This window comes from Oncorhynchus clarkii, chromosome 3 (genome assembly GCF_045791955.1).
Source record: "Oncorhynchus clarkii lewisi isolate Uvic-CL-2024 chromosome 3, UVic_Ocla_1.0, whole genome shotgun sequence".
Classification (NCBI taxonomy): Eukaryota; Metazoa; Chordata; class Actinopteri; order Salmoniformes; family Salmonidae; genus Oncorhynchus; species Oncorhynchus clarkii.
The window spans coordinates 28339719-28360570 of NC_092149.1; the positions used below are offsets into that span (position 1 = coordinate 28339719).

Genomic DNA, 20852 nt, shown 5'->3' on the forward strand with positions numbered 1-20852 from the left:
TAGTAACATGGTAATATTATAATAATCACACAATAATAAGAATACAACCACCACTACTACTACTACTGCTACTACTATTAGTAATAATAATAATACAAATAAAGGAAAATATGGACAAAAACAATTGTTTACAGTTAAATCTACAGTCCGGCATCAGGTTAAAGATAATAATATGGTTGTGTAGCATGGATGGACACAAAAGCACAACACAGTAGGTTATCTCAGTGAGCTACAGTAGACAAGCCGTTGCAGTCCAGGATCAGGTGAATTAAATAGCTGAACCATGGTCAGGATGTTCGCATAACTCATAAACTCTGCATGCTATTAGATAAAAAGGCTTAACTTTGGGGTTGTGAGAAAGGGTTCGTCTTCACCTAGTTGGTCAAACCCTGTCCCCTCCCTGGAGACGTTGGCCGAAGCGAAAGGGTTAATTGGAGTTGGAATTTCATTGCACATCTGTCAGATTTTTAAGACTGTGACGTAGCCTACTGAAAGGAGCGAGTGTGAGCGGGGGAGGAAGAGAAGCGAAAGAGTTGGTGGGGCTGAAATCGATGAAGTAGCAGGCTGAGGGAAGAGGAGGAGGAAAATCTCACGAGATAATGAAAGAAAAAGAGGAGAGCTGCTAGGTAGAGAAGAGCAAGGCTACATATGGACGTTTGACTTTAAAAAAGACCAAAAGGACAGGGAAAGGACGTATACCTAACCGCCAATTGTTTGGCCTCTGTTTTATTGTATGTAGCATCCCTCGGTGCATCTGACCAATTGTGTGAATCTGCGCGGACAGGCTGGAAGACAAGAGACGAGCGACACAATCGGAGAGATGCAGAGGACCGACAACAGACGCGGATGCGCTCATATAACAGAATAAGGTAGGAAAAATACAATTGAGGTCACATATCTGTTAATTTTGGGTGTCGTTATATCTCAAAACAACTTAAATGCTCAGACATTTCCTAAACAGAACATATGACCACCATTCGTTGTCCGAATTGTGTTGAGAAATATGCAAGAATGACGCACGTTAATGTCCAAAGAATCGTGTGCGCGCTCATCGAGTATTTAGAACTTTGCTTGAGAGGCAATAATGTGATTTGTAAGAGTGGATTTGCCTGTGAAGACATCGCGATGTCATTTATTTGTGTTACACATGCATTGATCGGCTCTCGTAGGAATGAAAAAAATTACACTTAATGTGTGAAATGCTTGTGACTGTGGTTATAGTCTACAATAGCCTAGACGTCCCTATTGCATGAGCAGGCTATAACTAAAATACAGACAAGTAAACATTTGATCTCCCGCAGGCAAAAGAGCGACGATTCTGCGGTGGAACACAGTTGAAGCCCAAAGAAAGGATAAGAAGAGTGTTGTAAGCACAAATCCAAATAATGTGATAGTTAATCTTACTGACGCTGCTTCACACTTGATTTCCTGGAGTTTGAAGGAGTTTAAAGAGATTACTTAAGTTGTTATCAGATAATTAATTGGACAGTATAGAAGCACATAAATCAATCCATTCAGAAATCAATAAATCCATAGAATTGTGCAACAGGAGAAGGGCCATCCAGACTGTTAGTCTACTGTTAAACAACAACTAGGCTACTGAAACAACACCATAAAGATAGAAAAAAAGGGAAATTCACTAAATTCAAAATGGATGGAAGTCTAGGGGAGATGTCTGTCCAAATCCACTCTGAGCTCCATAGTCAGGATGGCAGAGCGATGCTGCATTCACGGGACCTTTCAGCTGCTTTCCCCAGGCCCTCCCTTGGGGGGCACTCCATGTCCCTGGAGCCTGAGCACCGACCTCCAGGTTTCGACCACTCCATGTCAGCACTGGGCTATGGAGGAGATGCTCCATCTAGCTGTGGCAGCACGTACACCACACTAACCCCCCTGCAGCCTTTCGATGACAAATTTCACCACCACCATCACCACCACCATCCCTGCCTGCCGGTCAGCAATGTTATCGGGAGCTTTACTCTCATGCGCGAGGACAGAGGCCTGGGTGGCAACTTCTACAACCCTTACGGCAAAGATCTGGGGATGACACAGAGCCTTTCACCACCTTCTACAGGCTCTGGCTTGGGGACACCCATGCATGGTTACGGGACACTGGGAAACAGCCCCAACGGCAATGGTGGCCAGATGCTTCCAAGTGGTTACGAGGTCCACGGGGGCAACATCTTCTGCAGGACGGCAGACTTCGGCAGGGAGATGTCCCCTCCAGGGCTGGGCGGCGACTCGTCGGTCAGCCATCAGCTGAACAAGATGGAGGCTCACCAACACGCGCCCAGCCACCATCCTCACATCTACAGTCAGCACTACCAACACCACCACCCCAGCCAACAGTCCTCAAAGGCCGGGGAGCTCCCCCACTCCTCGTCCTCTTTGCCCAGCAGTGAGGGCATGCTGCCCAGCTCCCAGGGTGGTGGAGGTGGAGGGGCTGGAGAGGAGATCGACACCAGGGACGTGGCCCAGAGGATCATCACTGAGCTGAAGAGGTACAGCATTCCCCAGGCCATCTTTGCAGAGAGGGTGCTGTGTAGGTCACAGGGCACTCTGTCTGACCTCCTGAGAAACCCCAAGCCCTGGGGCAAGCTCAAGTCTGGCCGCGAGACCTTCAAGAGGATGTCCCGCTGGCTGCAGGAGCCCGAGTTTCAAAGGATGGCCTCACTGCGGCTGGAGGGTAAGATTTCTTTCCATTTCTCTCCACATCTGTCTTTCTCTCCATGTTTTTCTCAAAAAATCCAACAAGATCTGTATGCTGATCAGAGGAATGAAAAATGAGTTGTGCCTTTCCTATGTTCCTAAAGGATATATTTGAATGACAGGACCATAGTTTGTACGGTTACAGAGTATTCAAGGAGCAGGGTACACAACGTATTGTGATCTAGTTAAACCATTAGAGTGGACATTTTTCCTTCATAAATGAACCATGGAGATCATAATTACAAGGACTATTGTTGGTGAAACCACCATAAAATACGATTTGTTTGTGCATACCTGACGTTAAGAGTTGGGGAGATAGTTAGGAAATGTTGTTTCTTTTGTGGAAAGATACACTTGTTTTTTTCACCCACACTTCATATGCAATCCCCATATCTAATAAATAATATAGGTGAAATGGGAGTACAAGATATAACAACATTATGAAAAAAATAGATTTTTAAAAGGCAGTACATGATTTGTTGGTTGACATCGGATATTCTTTAGGGATATGCACTAAAGAAGACAGCACACTATACAGTGCAGTGTTACTGCGTTGTCACTCCATAGGGACTGAGAACCCATCTGAAACACGAAGCACAGAAAGAGATCCAAGTGAACACAGTAATATGATATGGGCTGAGAGGAGTGTGCATATGTCGGCAGGGGTCTGTGAGCTGTGCAAGCAAGCACAGTTGATCACAGCTTTTCGCTATCTGTCAGCAGCACAACTGATTAAGCCCAAAAGCACAATAGGGCTCATAAGTAATGATTGTGCACTCTTGCAATCCTCTCACAATTATTGATCTTTGATTGTGTAGCTCTCTGAACACATGTGTACATCCTCAGTTCGACAAAATGTTACAATTATCATACTCAACCCAGTTACAGGTGATTCTCTTTTAGATTTCCAGAGTTTCTGTTATGTGACAGCTTTGTTGTCTACAGTATATATTCAATGCATCCAATCTTTACTTGAAGCAGTGTTATTGTGCAAGGAAGGAAACGTTTTCCCCCTGCCGCTGAGGTGTTGTGCCATCTGTAAACTTTAGCATTTTTTGCATTTTGAGAAAAACAACCCTTTTATCATAGATGACACAACCATTTGGATTGTCTTGCAGTATTCTTGTCATTTTACCTCAATGCTCATAGATTTCTTTTCTCACAACTCACTGCTCAAAATTCAAGGAGCAGATCAATCCTAGTCATAAAAAATGAAGGAGCTTACATGGGGGATGTATTGCAAGCGTACTAACATTTGACAATGCTTCTCCCCTACACAATCTAAACTTGCATATTTAGTTATTGGCAAAGGCACAATTTGGACAGCTTTGCACTTTTCTACATAACCTACTTTCTGAGAGGGTTGTTTTTCCCTTCCCAGCCAACCCCCTTTTGTTTAATTACAAGCCTCTATTGATTTCCATGGGAAAGAGCAGCACGCCATGCCCACACATACCTCGACCGCATCAGCAGATCGAGACAGGAATTAGGATGCACAGTGCCCTGTGCTCCCTAGTCTGAAGATAGCTCAAGTGCTCTTTGCTTCACGCCTCAAGTTTTAAGATGATCCACCTTAATGCAGCACTCCCTTTAAATACCCACCAGCTCCTTCAGCATCTCAGTGTCTCAGCCAGCTCTCCATGTTTATTGTTATCATGCCAGTTATCTTCCCTCGACATCATGTTTCATTATGCAAAGCTTTAGGATAAATGGTGGACCTGATTATGTAATGTCATCGTCTTTTAATATTCCTCTTTATGTGGAGACATTCTGAAGCGCTTACATGGAGAAGGTTATTTTACTTTCTCCTGTTTAGTGGTTATGCTCTCTGTATTACTGCACTGCATATTAGATGCATCTTCAGGCCAACCTCAGGCTGTGGAGGAGGCAATCAGGCTTTAGTCAGAGAAGAAGGCAGGGTGCAGCTAAAGACCACGCAGTGGTGCTTGAACACTTTAAGTCGCGAGGGATCAGGGAACCTAACTTTAAAGATGATGGCTGAAGCCCTTGACTGAAGGTCTAAATGAATAAGAAAGGTCAATGCGGTTTATGTCTCAGGTCCAGTGGCTGCGCCATCCCCCAGTAATGAAAGCCATGAAGCCAATCCACTGTATGTACGCTACTATATTCAGTTCAGTTATCCTAGCTCAAAGGTCACAAGGGAAACATTTGCATATCAAAAATGAGTAACATTCCAGTATGGTTTTAACAGCCCAGTCTCCCAAACAAACAATGTTGTTTTTATTGGGTTGTTGCAGCTCCCCATTCTGGCGCTGAAGGGGTTAACTAGCCTCTATGGGTCGAGGAGTCTGAGCTGCACAGATTTAATCAATAATTTCTATCAGCCCCTGGCCCAAGAAATCAGCAGGGGGTGGGCTGGGGCTGGAGGGGGGACAGGGAGGGGGTCGGCTAGGAGGGGGTGGAGGTTCAGACGCCGGGGGGTAGGGAAAGGGCTTTCGATCACGTTTCAGCAACACGAGACAAGGGCATACATCATGATCAGGGGCTGTTCCCACGATCATAAGAAGCCTATAGGGGAATATTTATGTCTCCAGGAGTAGCCCCAGTGCCAGGGATTTATAACATGGTAATTGCAAGCCTTTTACACATGATTACAGCATAAGGAAGCATTTACTTAATGGCCGGCGTTATGATCGCCAGCCAGGGAGGGAGAAAAGGACAGGATGGAGGGGCAGAGGAAAAAAGGAGGTGTAGGACACCCTGACTCCTCCAACAACCCATAATTCCACAGTACAAGCAAGCTAACCACTACTTTCATGTCATTGCTTTCATTACCATGCGTTTCTGAACACAGGACAGTATGGGTTTTATAGCTGCAGTCTTCGTATTGACACGGTAGGAATATATAATGCCAGTAAAACATGTAGCAGTTGGGAAAACCTATTTCTTTTAGATGTGGTAATATTGACATGCTTTAGGAATTTCAGGCCGTTCAGATTTGAATGAGAAATGGTTCGATAACTCTCAGAAATGTAAATGAGCTGTAGATGCCTAAAAGGTAACAGGCCCTGTAATCTCAAGTTGACAAGAGGTTAGACATCCCAGAGTCTAACATTTCCTTCAGATAATGTTTCAGAGTAAATATACAGTGGGAATTACAGCACAATGTATTAAGGCACAACATTCACATTTGCTAACCTAGACCTCAGCTATAGGCTAGTACATTTGAAATGTTGTCGTTATGATGGCACAGCTAATAAATGTCCTAATGATAAAATATTTTTCAGTTGTCTTTGAGTTGCCATTTATCATTTGCACTACCGTGGGTTTACAGCAAATATCAGGCCTATCAACCCTCAGTGTGTGAGATGATTTTCAATGGGGAGATATACAGTAAGCCAATCTATCTATTGAACATCTCAGCGCCTTTCTTGGAGACTGGGGGCAACCTCGCTGTGTGTATGTGTGGTGTGTCACTGCTTACGCTTTAAAAAGACCTTCACCATCAGCAAAAAAGAAATACAACCACACGCTGCTGATTGAGGTCTTAAAAGTGTGCATTTAGGTAATTACAAGAGTCACCCAAATATGTTTTAGTCTACATAGGGCTTCTGAACACTCGGAGCAGTGCAGACTCTGCTTGTTTCAATCCTCTCTGACGTAACCTATTTAATAGAAAATAAATTAGTTCTCCCTAAAGTGATTATCACTCACTCTCTCCGCCTCATGTAAATGACTTTTATGAGAAACGAATGATGTTGAAGTGTCCACTAAGACAAGTCAGCGGGGAAGAGGAGGGAAAAGGAAGAAGAAGGAAGGGGGGGAGGGGGGCTGTCTTCATTTATGAAGACAACAGTGGGTGTAGTGTTTCCAGTACATACAGTATCTATTGTAGGCCTACTTGTGTATGTGGTCAAATGTTTAGTTGTGGGCAGAGTAGCCCATACACCTTGTATTGTCTAATCCTCATATGGATGCACTGCAGACACAGCCCATAGCCTCTACCGTTTTCTCTCAACACTCTAATTAGGCCACATGTAAACATTGAACAATATACAATTTTAAGTGGGTAATTTCAAATGACTGAATTTTCTCTCAGAGACATGATGTTATTTTACCTTGCGAGGACTGCACTGGCTGTTCTATACTATGATCCTGGACTGCAATTGTGTGTGAATAGCCTACAGAGCATAAACACTTTTCACCCTCCTGTGAATGATGCACAGACTTGCACATACTGTAAGTCATTTACCATCCTAATGCAAAAAGCCTTTAGGGACCTTAATGTAAAAATTCCTTGCAGGCTACTTATAGTCTACATTTGGATGCTATTTGGTTGGCATGGCAAATTTGACCAACCTCAAGTTGGCTTCTCTTTTCTGCCTTGGAAAACGTCTGTTATTCCTGTAGAATGGTAGCCTCTGCCCCCATTGCTACATCTCCGTCCTCTGTCCTGGATAACTGTAAACGGAAAACAACCACTTGGAATTTAGTCAAACTGAAATTCCAAATGAAAGCGAGGTTCAATTGTAGCCGAGTCTTACCAGTAAATGTGTACAAATGTTTAGGTAAAACTGTAACACTAATTATTAAACAAAACTTTGATAGTCAATAATAACAACAACATAAGCCAGAACTGCAGGTAGGCCGATTGAAGTTGCCAATGTTGTTGTGCAGGAGGTAACATTGACATTTTCATGCTCTAGTCTAGCGTAGGCTAATTCTGAAAACTCCCCACTTGCTCATGTACATGCTCTGTGTTAGTCTCATTTTCCCACCACACACAGGTCAGGTGTCACACAGGCGCACTGACTTGTCACAGGTCTGCACATGCCAACAGAAAACAGAGCAGGCTAGCCCAGTGACGTGTACACTGCATTTGCCTTTCGTTAACTAACACTCACCCTTTACTTTCCCCCCCGCTACTAGCACTGACTTTGCTGATAGGTACTTTATTGAGGAAAAATATACTTACTATGAGTGAGATATGTGCTTGTCCCACCTAGCTATCTGAAGATGAATGCACTAACTAATCTGGATAAGAGTGTCTGCTAAATGACTCAAATGTCAATGTAGACCTATTCATTAAAAACTGAAATGCATGCCAAGAGGAACTTGTTAATTTGTTATTTATCTGTAGACTACTTTATGTTTTTTTGCTGGTCTAGTTGTCTAGTCAGCATTTATCCAAGTTGAGTGGCCTACTTGCATGTAATAGTGTGACAGCCTGATGTCTTGATTTCTGGTGGATTAGGTTTATTTGGCCAACTGTGCAGTGAAACAAGTTGCTGATTCATCTCTTTTAGCAAATCAAACTTGCTTAGCTAATCTGTTTTCCTTCAACAAATCCACTTTCTCTCAGCTAATCCATTTGTCCTAGTTAGCTAGCCCGTCTGTATTAGCTAACCCATTTTTCTACTTCTTCTGCCTACAGCTTGCAAGCAGAAGGAGGAGGAGCAGAGTAAACTGGAGCGCAACCAGGGTCCCAAGCGCACCAGGCTGGTGTTCACGGACCTCCAGAGGCGTACCCTATTGGCCATCTTCCGGGAGAACCACCGGCCAGCCAAGGACCTCCAGGTCACCATCTCCCAGCAGCTGGGCCTGGAGCTCTCCACTGTCAGCAACTTCTTCATGAACGCCAGGCGCCGCAATGTCAACAAGTGGGCGGAAGAGGGCCGCCCCTCCTCCACAGGCTCCTCGGGCTCCAGCGTGTCCTCCTCCGCCGTGTCCTGCAGCACGGCCTGATGGGATAGAGGTGGGCTGGGTGGGCGTCGTGGCAGCAGAGGGCACATAGGCTGGTCTAGGTAGAGATCAGGCGTAATAATGTACTCCTCATTATCAGAGGGAGTGATGGAGTTGGCGTAGTTTCGTTTTTTATGAAGAATTATCACAGAGCATTTCAGACCAAAGTTGATCTCTCCTTGATATTGAAGCGGTGATACCCAGAATAATATGAGCACTTGTATGAGACAAGTTCCTATAATTTGAATGGTCGTGGGTGAATAGTTTATTTGAATTTTAAGAGGGTAACAGTGAGCATCCTTGATTTCTATAATTTTATCACATTCAATTTTAATATGGTAGGTTATGAAATCAAATCAAATTTCATTTGCCACATGCTTTGTTAACAACAGGTGTAGACTAACAGTGAAATGCTTACTTACGGGTCCCTTTCCAACAATCCAGAGTTAAAAGATGAAAAGTTTTTTTTTTTATAAAAAAAATGGCACAAGGAATAGTATGGTTATTAGGTTATTAATAATCAGGAGGAGCCATACTTTTGTTTGCCCTTAGGGCTAATTTCATCTCCCTTACTAGAAACAGAAATCAAGAGGCATCGCTGCATTGCATAACACCCCTAATTCAAATTTTCACCACCCGTTACATCGACAGATCTCCATCTTATGTCCTTTGTTTCTCTGAGGAGTCAAGACGAAGGTCACAGAGAATAACATGGGGATTGTGACAAAATCAGAGCTACATCACGTTTTCTAAAGAATGCGGCATGTGTTCCCATATAACATGGTTCGCAGGACTGCAGAACTCTCCGGATGATCAGGAGGTTATTTCTCTCTCCACGATTCTCAGTTTTCGATCATTACCTGTCACGAGAACCTTGACTTGTCTTTTACACTTCTTGACAACGGTTCCAGCTTGAATGAATCACAGTTTTCAAGGAGCAACCTTGGTGTGTCTCATTTTAAATCGGGACAGAATCTGTAAACAAGGGCAGAATTTCAAGGGATGCCAAGTCAGAGACTTTTTGATGCAACCCTCCAGCTTTAAGACATTGACTGACCTACCAAACAAAAGCTCTGTAGCCATTTTGACTCAACCAAAACACTTTGAACACGACGGTCGCAAAGGAAGAAGTACTTGTAACACAATGTATAGTAGTAGTGTAGTATTTTTTCCACTCATGTTTCAAAACACTTAACTGAACAAACCTCGGCTCCATTGCAAATCTTTTTTTTTTTTTTTACAGACGCCTAGAAAATGGAGGAATGTGATTCTTTTAGCCCTTTTGTACAGATTTCAAGCACATTGCTCTATTTATAGAAATCCAATGGAAGTATGAGTTGTTGTTGTTCCAGTCCTGCTACGTACACCAAGTTCATTTTAGTTCCTCGAGGAACGGTTTTAACATGCCTCTTTATAACCAGTTTCATTGGAGCAAGAATTTAAAATGCCATTGCTGAACTGATCAATGTATTTATTACTGCATTTGTGTATTTATTGTTTTTCTTTTGTTTTCTCTCTATTTATTTGGTTATTTATTTATGCTATCTATATACTGTAAGTATTTATTTAATAATGCTTTGTATGTCCGTGTGAAACTGACTTTTTTTTCTGATGGGCACTTTTAGTTGTAGAATCCCATCGTAATACCAAAGATTAAGATTGTCCTCCCTGAATGTATGGCCTAAACCCCTTTCTTCTCCCCCGACTCCCAGTGATGTTACGTATCTCTCTCTTTAAGGCCTTTTTTTTATAGAATAATGGGGATTTCTTTACTATTGGCAAATGTCTCTGTGGTCAGGTCTTATGCCGAGGCTAAGCTTGTTTGAATGTTGTGGTAATGTGACATCTCATAGGCTCACAGGTTGCTTGTAAAATTGTGTTCAAACATCATTCGGCAGAGTGTCTGGAGTGTCCAGGGTTGCACTTACAGAGCATTTCAGGCTCTTAAGTGTGAATCCTTTGAGACCCCATGGAAACATGCATGCTGTGCATCTTCCTGGGGTTTGCATAGCAGGGACTCCCCTTGCTGCATTTCACACACTCCTGTCTATGTCCTGCTCAATGTGATTTCACCATCCTCCAGACTCATCCCTTCTGCCAGTCTTCTCAGTTCCACAGGCTCCTCTAGCATTTTCTCATTTTTGCTTTGGCGGGTAGTGGGGAGGGATAGCTTGTCCACCAGCTAACGTGCGCTTCTCCTGTCTTTAACCTTGGGAGGGGCGTGTTGTCGGGACCCCTTCACAGCGTGCACTTGAAAGACGGGCGGTCATGAAAGAGGCCATCGACTTTTGCAGACTTCAAAGGGAGCCTTTTTATCCGTCTCCTCTCTGCGTATCTGGTTTAAGGGTCCGCTCCTGGCCAGACCCGTGGGCTTAGGGGCATTCAAAGGGGGCGGGGAGATCAGAAGGGTGGCTGAATCACCCCTGAACAGGGTGCAATGTTTTGGGAGAGGGGGTGGAAGGGCACAATAGAGTAGAATTAAAGTTTAATGAGCAACAATTGTAAGCATGCTGGGACCAAGGGAGGGGGCCAGTCTGGTGCAGGGAACATGAAAACCCCTACCAGTTTTGATGTTCCTTTTTTTCAAGCTTGTCATATGGTGTTCTATCAAAGACAATAGGTCCCCATGACACCTTTATTTTTTTTTACACGGCCCATATTTTAGAATAGAGTCTGCCCTCAAATGTGGAGAGACTTTTCAGTCATTGTCTGCTCTGTCTTAACTGAGGAGAGAACTCCCCTTTGCACGGAGAGTTGATAGAGTATTGCAGGTGGTCTGTCATCAGTTTACGCCTGTTGCACCCCCTAGTGGAGTGTAAAGAAATGTCTCTCTAGATTAAAGGATATTTTAGGCGAGGATGTTTTCAAGCTCTTCTGGGGCTTAAAAACACAGGTACATTATATACTAAAGTATAGCTGAGTATGCATGGATACCCTCTGATATTGTTTTTGTACTATACGTGGGGTTATCATTCCATCTTAATTAATACACCAGAAATCCAAAGATAGTGAAGTCCAGTGAGATGAGTTAAGTAACACAGTATTTTTAGGTTCAGCATTTGAAGTTGGAACTGAGAGATTGAAATGAAGTTGTGACTGTAGAGGAAGTATTTTGACTCCGTAACCCCAGTGTTCCCTTTGTCCCCCTGTGTACATGAATACTTACCCATCTACCTCAACTGTGTGAGATGTTGTGTGGCAAAGAAGTTTCTTAACCAAAGATTCCATCCTTTCAGGGTGTCTGTCTATCTGTCTGTCCATCTGTCTCTCATGCTTTTTCAAAACCAAATGTGCTGGAATCAATCTGTTACAGGAGCAACCAAGCCCCATCCAGCCAAAGCGTAGTCCAGTGTACTACAGAAGTCATATTTACCAATAATCTGTATATAATCATTTTCAAGACCAAAAAAGTAGGTGACAATCCAAGCAAGGAGGATATTGCTGTAATCAACGTTGCCTATTCCTTGTACCAAACTAGAATCATGTGACTTACTGTAACAGTTATGAAAGCCCAAGAATCAAGAGTTCAACCAAAAACAAAAGGTCAGGAGGAGACTAAAGCTATTTTTTCACATTTGTAAAACCATTATTCCTTTTCCAATATGTTAGTGTATTTGAAATACTGTTTGATCCCACTGTTGGAAGCAGGAATACATGACTCCATTCAAAAGCTTAAACGAGGCCAAATTGGGGGAAATATTGTATTTGACATGGGTTTGTGTCTGGGTTCCTGAACTAGGACACCCACCATACTTATCGTGCCATTCTCGTCCATGTGTTAGACTAACTAATGAATGCGGCTAACCAACCAAAGGCTTAAAACACAACACTTTACATGTCAATCATGGTGGGACATTTTGTAACAACAACTAAAGAGAATCCCTTTGAATACCTCATGTGAAATTGTTTGTTGTGATGTTGCACCAAAAAATTAAAATGACTCATTTGTAACCCAATTTAGTTTGTTGGTCTGCTGACTTCATTCACGCTGCATGGCAACACACAGGATGTAGGTCTACATACACTGTGACTGAGGAAATGGAAATAAACACACATTGCAATTTACAGTCACTACAGTTTGGAGGTAGAAGTATTCATTCAATTCAAATCAGTTCTTTAAAAGTTATTTTTATTTGATGACAAAATATACTTTGATTTAAATAAGTATGTAGCCTTGCACGAGCCTTGGCATGCATCTCCTGTTTCTGTAGCGTGAGGCAGCTTGATGTACAAGTACACCCCCTGGATGCTAGCTACGGTGATAATGTAGATAATCACATTTGACTTATATATGATTTGTAAAAACACTTCTAAAGAAGTACTGTCTATATAGACATGAAGTGATAGAACATGAAATGGTAAAAACAACACTAAAACAATGGAGGAAGTAAAAATGAATTACATTAAATTAATTAAAGGGCTCAGCTTTTCCAGTTAGACCCCTTTGATTGGCAGGAGTTACATGACAGGGTAGCACCCGTACAAGGCGATGCCACACTGGTTGTCCTTGTTGCGTGACATCCGTATATATCCCTGGTCTCCCCACGATAAGCCCCAGCTAGACAGAAGGTGAGGAAGATTGAAACATATTTCCAATGAACATCAATACTTAATAAACCAGGGGTCTTCAAGCTTTTCTTGCCCAGGCACCAGGCAAACCGGCGACCCAGGGCCCCACATCATATGTTAGATCACATATCAAGAAATCACCTGTTCTTGTCTTATCATCAGGTGAAACATAATGGAATAGATTTGGTAGATTGTTTTTCAGTATTTTGACCTCCCCACATTATAATTGTAAGAGGAAATGTAATCTCTAACATTGCCTATTAGCTAGAAAGGTAACTCTAAACACATTTAGAGAGATGTGTTTAGAGATTATGATTATGAGCAGCTATTTAGCTGGTTAAACAAAGGTTAGCCAGCCATGTATGTCCAAGTCAAGAAAGTTTACCAGCAGCTAGCTGACTAAACTCAACTCCATGGTAAAGGACGATTCTGAAAAACTCCACCAACGGAGTTGAGCAGAGACCAGGCTTTGTGAAATTCAGCTCCAATTACATTGATTTGCTCAAGGTCAATACTTTAAAAAAAGTAAATTATGACGCTTACCTTGTACCTATGTTCGGCCTCTGTAGTTGCGGGACTTCCTTTTTCAATGAATAATAATAATAATAATATTAATCAAATTCAACCACCGACTGTTTGCTCGTTTCTGTTTCTCGAAGATGGCAACTCAGCTTGAATGTGCATGTGCCAATTTAATCTCTGATGATGTTGGCCTAGATTGTGCAATTGGATTGGAAATGAGCATTTGGAGACCTAGGCCTAATTCATCTGAGATTCAACTGGCACATGCACATTCACGCTAAGTTGCCATCTTCGAGAAAACAGTCAGTGGTTGTATGTGATTAACATTTACAGAATAAAATATGGATTTCATCAAACAAAGAAAGACACGCAACTACAGAGGACAAACATAGGTAAGCATTAAAATTTTGAAGTATTGACCTTGGGCAAATAGATGTAGTCAGAGTTTACAGATGTAGTCAGAGCTTAAATTCCCCATAGCTTGTTCTCTGCTCAACTCCGTTGAGTTTAGTCAGCTAACCATCCGCCAGCGGCACTTGCCGTACTGTTAGCCTATTCGCGGGAGCTTTTTCAAAGCCTATGTTCGATACTCCAGTGAGTGTAATTGTTTCCAATCAGTGTAATTTGCTCAATATTAGAAGTTAAGAGATAAAGTTGACATTATTACATTAAACAAAAATACAAGAGAAATTGTGGTCACACCAGATACAGACGGATTTCCAAGCCCCTACTTTTTTTTTTAAAGGTATCTGTGACCAACAGATGCATATCGGCATTCCTAGTCATTTGAAATTCATAGATCAGGTCCTAAGGAATTGATTTAAATTGACAGATTTCCTTATATGAATTGTAACTCAGTAAAACCTTTAAAATCGTTGCATTTCGTTTCGTTTTTATTTTTGTTCAGTGTAGAAATAAGATTTTCTCCTCTTTTCTACATTCGGTATGTTGTTTATTCTGTTGTTGCTAGAGAAATTCATAAAAACATTGATATTAAAATTATTATTTTGGCGGACCCCCTGCAGTACCTCTAAGGGGCCGCAAACCCCCGGTTGAATAACCCCACAATAAACAATCGCATTAACTCCCAAACGACCAAGGTTCATTTGTCTAAAGCCTAATTTGAGTTTTACGTTCTCTTTCCACTTCCCTTTTTACCCTTCACCATGGTCCTGTTTGTTGGAATGAAACAAAGGAGCAGATGGAGGTTTGAAAAGGGGAATAAAGTTGGATACTAAGTCTACTTGGAGGATCTTTTCAACTCAGCTCTGAACAGTAGCCCTGTTTGACTAAATATCTAGATACAGAACAACAGAAGAGCAGATGGAGCTTTGAAGATGGAAACTCTGAGTGAAGTTCTAAATCCCTTTACCTGTTCTTCACCAGCCAGTAATCCTGCCCGCCCAGGGTACCGTACCCCACAGCAAGGACAGCATGGTTTATCTTCTTTGTGCAAGTTGGATCATTGTAAACTCCTACAATTATACATGGGTTGGACAATGACAAGTCAATCCTCAATATATATGCATTTCTCCACAAGTCAAAGCCCAGCAGTTGACCATAAAGTGGACAATTACTCAATAAAAGCCACATTGTTTCAGATTTAGATATACATGACCAATGACAAGACCATACTATCCTTAAAATGTAAAAATAAAAATGACCCAAGAAGTTGAAATGAAGTTTTTCCGTACCACTGCGGTAGAAGGTAAAATGAGGTCGGGTGGCATCAATGGCAACAGAGATGGGTCCGATGGTGGCCAGGGCTTCTTTCAGTGCCCCCTCATCCCCCTCAGGTAGAAAGCTGTACTTGGAACAGTTTGCAGCACGCTGAGCAGGGTTGTAGCTGCACTGTTGTTGCTAACAGGGGATACAAGACAACAAAAGGGTCAGATAGTGCTGCACAAGGCTAATGTGGCATGGGAAATAAGCTACAACCAGCTAGTTACTGCAGCTACTTACCAAGGGCAGCTGACCCCAGCTACACACTAGTAATGCTGTTAATACTAGTTTATACTCACCACTCCCTTGTAGGGGTAGGATTGGTCAGAGTCAATGCCCTGGTTGTCGATGACATACTGGAAGGCCTGGCTCATGAAGCCACCATTGCAGCCCTTGTTGCCGTATTTGGAGGAGCAGTCCACCAGGTTCTGGGAGCTGATGTCTATCAGTTTACCTGTGGTCTTCATCAGCTGGCCCTCCAGGGCTCCAACAGAGCTGAATGCCCAGCAGGAGCCACAGGAGCCCTATGGACGAGACAGAAGCAATCCCCATCTAATACCTGGATAAAGTTCATTTGAGAGTCCTATTAGTAATACCTTATTTTACAGTACTGTTTCATTATTATTGAATCTACAAGAAATGATGTGGTAGCAATGTTTGCTGAAACGTGCAATATAATCAAAAGGAAAAGGTGCAATATAATTCACAACTTGGTGTCAAATAGTGCCTCGTGGTGCTTGATTCAGTTCTCACAGTACCCCAAAGTAATACATTTTACTATGTAATACAGAAACATTTTACTGGAACAATAAAGTGTAACTGAAATGTTCATGTTATGTAGACGTGCTGTGCTTGTCATTCAGTGGTTTTAAACTTGCACACCCTAGCACTTAGGCCAACGACTACCTCACAAAAAAAGGAACTGATTCAACAACTGAGAACAAGGAAGAGGCCTACAGTAGACAAACAGAGGAAGTAAGACCTGAAAAGAGACAGCGCTGTGTTGAACATCCTGATATCAGTTATTATCCTGTAGCAACAACTTTCATTAATCCCAAGGATATTTGCCAGTAGTTAAAAAGATAATACATATAATTTATGATATACATACAACAGTACACATGTACACAAATGTTATTTGATATATTTATTAGGATCCCCATTAGCCGACGCCAATGACGACAGCTAGTCTTACTGCTGTCCAACACAGATGAAAGACTTTACAATTTGCCAGTCAAAAGTTTGGACACAGGTCCTCATTCCAGGGTTTTTCTTTATTTTTACTATTTTCCATATTGTAGAATAATAGTGAAGACATCAAAACTATGAAATAACACATATGGAATCATATAGTAACCCAAAAAGTGTTAAACAAATCTAAATATATTTTATATTTGAGATTCTTCAAAGTAGCCACCCTTCGCCTTGATGACAGCTTTACACACTCTTGGCAATCTCTCAACCAGCTTCATGAGGTTGTTACCTGGAATGCATTTCAATTAACAGGTGGAATTTATTTCCTTCTTAATGCGTTTGAGCCAATCAGTTGTGTTGTGACAAGGTACAATAGTAGTGATATACAGAAGATAGCCATATTCGGTAAAATACCAAGTCCATATTATGGCAAGAACAGCTCAAATGAGCAAGGAGAAACGACAGCCCATCATTACTTTAAAACATGAAGGTCAGTCAATACGGAAAATGTCAAGAACATTTAAAGTTTCTTCAAGTGCAGTCGCAAAAACCATCAAGCGCTGTGATGAAACTGGCTCTCATGAGGACCGCCACAGGAAAGGAAGACCCAGAGATACCCTCAGAAATTGCAGCCCAAATAAATGCTTCACAGAGTTCAAGTAAGAGACACATCTCAACAGACTGTGTAAATCAGGCCTTAATAATCAAATTTCTGCAATGAAACCACTACTAAAGGACACCAACAAGAAGAAGAGACTTGCTTGGGCCAAGAAACACGAACAATGGACATTAGACCAGTGGAAATCTATCCTTTGGTCTGATGAGTCCAAATTCAATATTTTTGGTTCCAACCGCCATGTCTTTGTGAGACGTAGAGCATGTGCATGATCTCTGCATGCGTGGTTCCCACCGTGAAGAAGGGAGGAGTAGGTGTGATGGTGTGGGAGTGCTTTGCTGGTGACACTGTCAATGATCTATTTGTAATTCAAAGCACACTTAACCAGCATGGCTACCACAGTATTCTGCAGCGATACGCCATCCCATCTGGTTTGCGCTTAGTCGGACTATCATTTGTTTTCAACAGGACAATGACCCAACACACCTCCAGGCTGTGTAAGGGCTATTTGACCAAGAAGGAGAGTGATGGAGTGCTGCATCAGATGACCTGGCCTCCACAATCACCCAACCTAAACCCAATTGAGATGGTTTGGGATGAGTTGGACCGCAGTGAAGGAAAAGCAGCCAACAAGTGCTCAGCATATGTGGGAACTCCTTAAAGACTGTTGGAAAGTCATTCCAGGTAAAGCTGGTTGAGAGAATGCCAAGCGTGTGGAAAGCTGTCATCAAGGCAAAGGGTGGCTACCTTGAAGAATCTAAAAAGTAACACTTTTCTGGTTACTACATGATTAGATATGTGTTATTTCATAGTTTTCATGTCTTCAATACTATTTTACAAATAAGAAAATAGTAAAAATAAAGAAAACCTTGAATGAGTAGGTGTGTCCAAACTTTTGACTGGTACTGTATATTTAAAAACATGACCATGCAGTGTGTGTGTGTGTGTGTGTGTGTGTCTGTGTCTGCATCTATCAGTTACACATACATGTCAGTACATAAAGGAGCAGCCACAAACTGCACTGACTGCATCTGTTTACACAAACCGCAGCTGTTCGTCATTACCTGCATTTTGACTTTAGTGACGTAGCCCTTCTTTCTCCAGTCAACGGTATCAGGTTGGGGGGCACCGGAGGATCCTACAAATGCAGAGGGCTCCCTCTTGAGGTCAGCAGGAACACGCAATGAGGCATAAGACTGGGCAATCTCTTCTTGGGTCTGAAAATGGTTGACAAGAGGCAACACGTTGACCAGACTGAGCATTTAAAGAGCACTTACTGTAATCAGCATAATAAATCCATCCCATGAACCCAATGCTACATCAACTGGAGGAAGATACACATTGAATCAGGATCACAAATACATCTAAAGGCACATACTGTAGTGCAATGGGATGATACTTTTACTTGTGTATTTACAGAAAACAAATCAGATGCGTACTCATGAAAGGGTACATCCACTTGTTATACATACTAGAGGCATAAGGAAGTATATTTGCAGTCATGCTCATTAATCACTAAGATTAGGAATGAATGCACACACTGTCTTGTCTTCAGGAAACCAGTTTAGCAACATTTCAACACCTATAGGCCAAGAAAATCGAACGCCGGAAAAAAATGACAAAGGAACTCAACAAAATTAATAGTCATGTAGGTCAAAATCTAAATGTCTGACTCTTCCTTCATGTATACCAGGCCTGACTGCAATACCTACTGAAAGCATACCATATTCTGCATGCCAATACCTACTGAAAGCATACCATATTCTGCATGCCGATACCTACTGAAAGCATACCATATTCTGCATGCCTTTTTTGGTATCATATTCCATACACGCACTATCAAACTTTTATGGAATCAGGCCAAGGTAGGTACTAAGTTTACCTACAATTTCAGATATCAGAGTTCCAAAATGGCCCTTGGCATTGTCAGTGACCTGAGGCCCTCACCATGTCCCCCATGTGATTCATGCCCAGGTCATAGGTGTGCATGTCCATGGACGCCTCCAGGTTGTGGAGGCTGATCAGCTGAAGATTCCTCTCCCAGACCTCCCTTCGGCCCAGCTCCTCAACCTACACAGTATCCACACACACAGGGGTAGAAAAATCTCAGTCAATGACTTGTAAAACAGTACACTTTCAAATATGTAAACCACACAGGTTGAATCACAATGCATTCAGTGTTAGCTAGTTAGATGTAAGAAATGGTGTGGCAGGTAGCCTAGTGGTTAGCACGTTGGACTAGTAACCGAAAGGTTGTAAGATTGAATCCCCGAGCTGACAAGGTAAAAATCTGTCATTCTACCCCTGAACAAGGCAGTTAACCCACTGTTCCTGGGCTGTCATTGAAAATAAGAATTTGCTCTTAACTGACTTGACAAGTTAAATAAAGGTTAAAACACTTTTTTTTTAAAATGTATGTGATAAAGGTGGTGGTGGTACTTTCAATATATACAGCAAATATAATCTGTCTAAGTGCCACTATAGTAGCAGCTTTGCCTTATCCTAGCCAAAACATATTGTAGTGATGCTGGTTCATCTCACCTCAGTCTGGTAGTTCTTGCCATGTGTCTTCTTCCACATCTGCCAGTGCTGTTCCAGCATTGGGTCAAACAGGGCAACTGCTGTGCCACATAGTGCAGCGAGCAGCAGGCTCCACAACATCATGCCTGCACAGAAAATAGACAAGTATTATTCAACCAGGAGGCAATTCTATTGTACTGTTTCATTGTGTATCCAAATAAGGAAGTTATAGTGTGTGACTCAATTAAGTTTAAGTTGCGCAAATACGTTTACTGCGACAGGAACTACTGTAGCCTATACACAATGAGTCAGTTTGTCACAAGACCAACCATGAACGGGTATTGAAACTGTTGCGCAAACAAACTGTTGACCAAGAGTCTTTAACACTGATCAAATAAATAATTACATCACTCAGATTCTACAAAAACGTTGTATATAGAAAAATGTTTATGGCCTATTCAATAGGAAGCTTCAGTGTTCAAGATTAGGCTATCGGACGTACCGGTGTTGTTAACCCATCTCTACTGCGAAAAAGAAAGCCCCCAAACGGGTTAAATTATATAATTTCATAGAAATTAAGCAAATTGTGTCGTTGTGTAGGCTTATTTTTTAGTTAAATAAGTATCTCAGTAGGTTTGCCACTAGGCTAGCAGTAGAAATATCTTAGTTTATGAAACAGTACAATTAATTAATGTTGATGTTGTACAAACGTTACAAAACAGGTTGTAATGAAAAGAGGAATTCGACAATTTCACAGAAGGAAGAAAACATAAATATATGAATGGTTATAAGCAAATAATGTTGCACTGACATATTAAAAACGAAAGTAAAACGAATGCTGTATGAAAATGTTTTTAAATAAGGTCAAGTTAAAACCAAATTCCTAATTAAACGAGTCTAGCTAACTACATTATGAACTGGAAATAGCCTATCTGCCTCCACTGAAAACGGAGAAAGGTTTTACCTTGTAAAACTCGGAGTGCACCTGATGATGCCTTCAGAGGAGAGCAAGGCGCGTCAATTGATTTCAGTGGGATCTGTTTTCCTGCTTTATATTTATTTGTGAAGGTCATGTGGTAGAACTTCCTCATTGACCATTTATATTGTGTCATCTATAAATGTCTATGTTCACCATGCTAAAATACTATTTCTCATTGCATTTAAAAACAATGCTATAGACCCCTTAATTAGAATGTATATGACTTCTTGAAGGATAGGGGGGAAATATAAAAATATATAGTCAGATATCATACTGACTAGTAGCCAGCCCACTGTTCTTAAATATTTGTTAAAATAT

The 20852-nt window shown here is 41.7% G+C and overlaps 2 protein-coding genes across 2 annotated transcripts; one reads left to right on the forward strand and one right to left on the reverse strand.

The window, feature by feature from the left end:
• The first annotated feature begins 1650 nt into the window (after nt 1–1650).
• On the forward strand, nt 1651–8415 carry LOC139405873 (hepatocyte nuclear factor 6-like). The gene is made up of 2 exons (XM_071148311.1): nt 1651–2686; nt 8105–8415. Exons 1-2 carry the CDS (start codon nt 1651–1653, stop codon nt 8413–8415), a joined length of 1347 nt encoding a protein of 448 aa, XP_071004412.1.
• Nucleotides 8416–12368: 3953 nt separating this feature from the next.
• Nucleotides 12369–20601, reverse strand: LOC139392399 (cathepsin S-like). Its single transcript, XM_071140366.1, has 8 exons — nt 20520–20601; nt 19577–19701; nt 18983–19105; nt 18100–18252; nt 15525–15749; nt 15198–15363; nt 14876–14978; nt 12369–12970 (listed from the first exon to the last, which is right to left on the reverse strand). Exons 2-8 carry the CDS (start codon nt 19697–19699, stop codon nt 12871–12873), a joined length of 993 nt encoding a protein of 330 aa, XP_070996467.1. The 5' UTR covers nt 19700–19701; nt 20520–20601; the 3' UTR covers nt 12369–12870.
• Between the last annotated feature and the right edge of the window lie 251 nt (nt 20602–20852).